Genomic DNA, 2,500 nt, shown 5'->3' with positions numbered 1-2,500 from the left:
TCGGGAGTGACAGGAAAGAACGTCCTGATTCGCACCTTTTCCGATTTCCGACACAGGAATAAACGAAAGAAGGCGACGCAGATTTCGACTGGATTGTCATAGGGCAACCAAGTAATTAATCATTAACATCTGTCAAGGAAATGCAAAACATGTGTCTTTTGTGGTTTTTAGGTCGATTTGAAGCAATTTCGTGGATTTTCGGTTCCAGCTTCTTCTCTCTACGTTACATCTAATTGAGAGAGAAGCAGCTGGAACAGAAACTCTACGATATCGCTTCAAATCGACCTACAATCCACAAAAGACACAAAGGGAACTACAGAGTATTTCAGGTGAGATTTTAGTGAAAAATCACTCCAAATTTTGCCTTCCAATTCGATATATTTTTTCCCTATGCAAACCCTTGTAATTTCGCTATAATGCAAATTAATTGTCATGTTGATATGATGTTCAAATTGCGTCACGGGTAATTATCGTTGAGCTTGGGCCTCCAGTGACCAAAATAAGCCGTCGTTATTGCCTTCACTTATATCACAAATAATAACATTTTCTTGAAATTGTAGGGAAGTAAATGTTGTCCGATAAATGCATCAATAGGAAAAAAGTGCGAGGGCCTTTTACACGAATTCAGTCGATGACCTCAGTTTCCATTCACGTGAACATGCTCAACCATGCATTGACCTGGATGGGGACCATTGAACTTTGGAAGCTTTCGTGGGGGTACAGTAATAGAGATCGAAACCCAACATAGAATATCATACATGATCGAAGATGGCTGTTCTTTTTGAACTAATTGCATAATCTCGTAATGTGTCGTCATTCTTAGCCCATGCATAGAATCCCTAGATTTCACTCAAGAGCTTAGCGGTCACGCTTTTTTTTTTCGCATAAAAAGGATAGGCTTATTTTAGACTAGATCGTTGATTAATACAGAAGGGTTAAATTGTATGTTATCTTGGCCAGCGTTCTTTGCCTCGGGGCACCCACATGGCCTGACTTTCTAAGCAAGCAAATGATTATTGTGCTAAGAAGTATCTTCATCGTAATGTCCTTCTCTATGCGCACTGTTTTCTGCAAGGAAAGTGAAAAAAAAACCGTGCCTTTTTATACTTCAAGCCTCTTTGTCCTTTTCTGTAAATATTGCACAGAACGGAAACCGTAATCTAGCCGATTAGCTGCCACAAACGTCATCTCATGATAGGTAGATGAGATCGAGGTCCCAGTGTATCTCAAACTCCGTTGTTCGTAAAATATTGTTTTACCATTCGAAATAAAATTCATATATTCGCGCCGCTTTGTAATATCCTCTACATATTTTTATATAAATAAATGATGTATCTCCTAACCCTCTGTTATTTTCACAAACTTATTCTTTATCGTCAACCCGGCACCTAAAAACAGCAACGCTGGTGATGCTTGTTTTAAATCATTATAGATATTTTTTGACAGAAAGTTGAGATCGAGTTATGAATTATCTAGAGCTACTGCTTCTATAATTCTCACCAATCAATGTGAGATGAATGGACAGGGGTGTAAGCTTAGATAACCTTAAACTGTTTGTTTCCAGGTATCACTTCATGGAGAGGTGCTGGCAAGAAAATCCTGACTTGCGTCCAAATTTTGAAAACATTCGTAAAGATTTGCTTTCTCTCATCGAAAAAGAGGTAATTATTAAGATCTGCCTTAAAAATGCCAATCAGACACCTTTTTTTCTTTTTTAACGTCTCTATTCATAAACGATAAAGACATTCAAGTAGGGCAGTTTTCAAATCCTTGACGAAAGTAATAACCCCATTGCAATTGCTACTCTTAGTGAATGGTTTAAAAATCTCGCGCCAGTTTATAAACCAACGAAAAGGGAACTACAACCAATCGCGACTTGCAAGCTCGATTTTTCCCGCGCTTTGAGCAAGTTACACGGAATTGCTGATATATAGATTTAGTCAAGACTAAAAGCGGAGCTCCCGGGTTGTTTATTCTTACTGGCTGTAGGATTAGTGAAAATAAAAGGCTTTGGAACTGTCCGCGCTCTGGTTTTCCCGAATATTGCTTAATTATGTCAGTTTCTTCGCTGCCTAACTAGTCAATTCCCCGGTTAATTTTTACACGAAAAACCGACTGATCGCATGAATCACGAAGGGATGAGTGCGATATAGGTTCTTCCACCGAAATTTACTGTCGAATTTACCAGTTAGGCAATTATTATTTTTTGAATCGCAAGAGTTTTAAAAGAAAACAAGCAAATCCTCAGCAAGCGAACGGAAAAGAAAAGAAGCCATTTCAGAGTCGACTGTCATTTCTGAGTGGACTGTCAAAAGCCAGAAGATCATTTACATTATGATGTATTTCAGTGAAACACGCCTGCTTGGCTTAGAACAAGAATCGGCTAGAAAGGACCAACTTCAGATAAGATCTCCAAAAAAATACCTGTACGTGCTCTAAACAAACTTCTGAAAACGCAAGCTGGTGATATTTCTCCTTAAGCTTACTTTTACGAGAGCTC

General features: G+C 38.6%; 1 protein-coding gene across 1 annotated transcript in view; it reads left to right on the top strand.

The window, feature by feature from the left end:
• LOC137988729 (tyrosine kinase receptor Cad96Ca-like) overlaps positions 1 to 2,500 on the top strand; it is a 48,075-nt gene that overhangs the window by 39,386 nt on the left and 6,189 nt on the right. The window contains exon 7 of the mRNA XM_068834701.1: positions 1,565 to 1,661. Coding sequence (XP_068690802.1) covers positions 1,565 to 1,661 — 97 coding nt within the window. The remainder of the gene's footprint in view (positions 1 to 1,564; positions 1,662 to 2,500) is intronic.

Source organism: Montipora foliosa, unplaced genomic scaffold (assembly GCF_036669935.1).
Source record: "Montipora foliosa isolate CH-2021 unplaced genomic scaffold, ASM3666993v2 scaffold_425, whole genome shotgun sequence".
Taxonomy (NCBI): Eukaryota; Metazoa; Cnidaria; class Anthozoa; order Scleractinia; family Acroporidae; genus Montipora; species Montipora foliosa.
The sequence above is the reverse complement of the archived record's forward strand: the minus strand, read 5'-3'. Positions and strand labels throughout refer to the sequence as shown.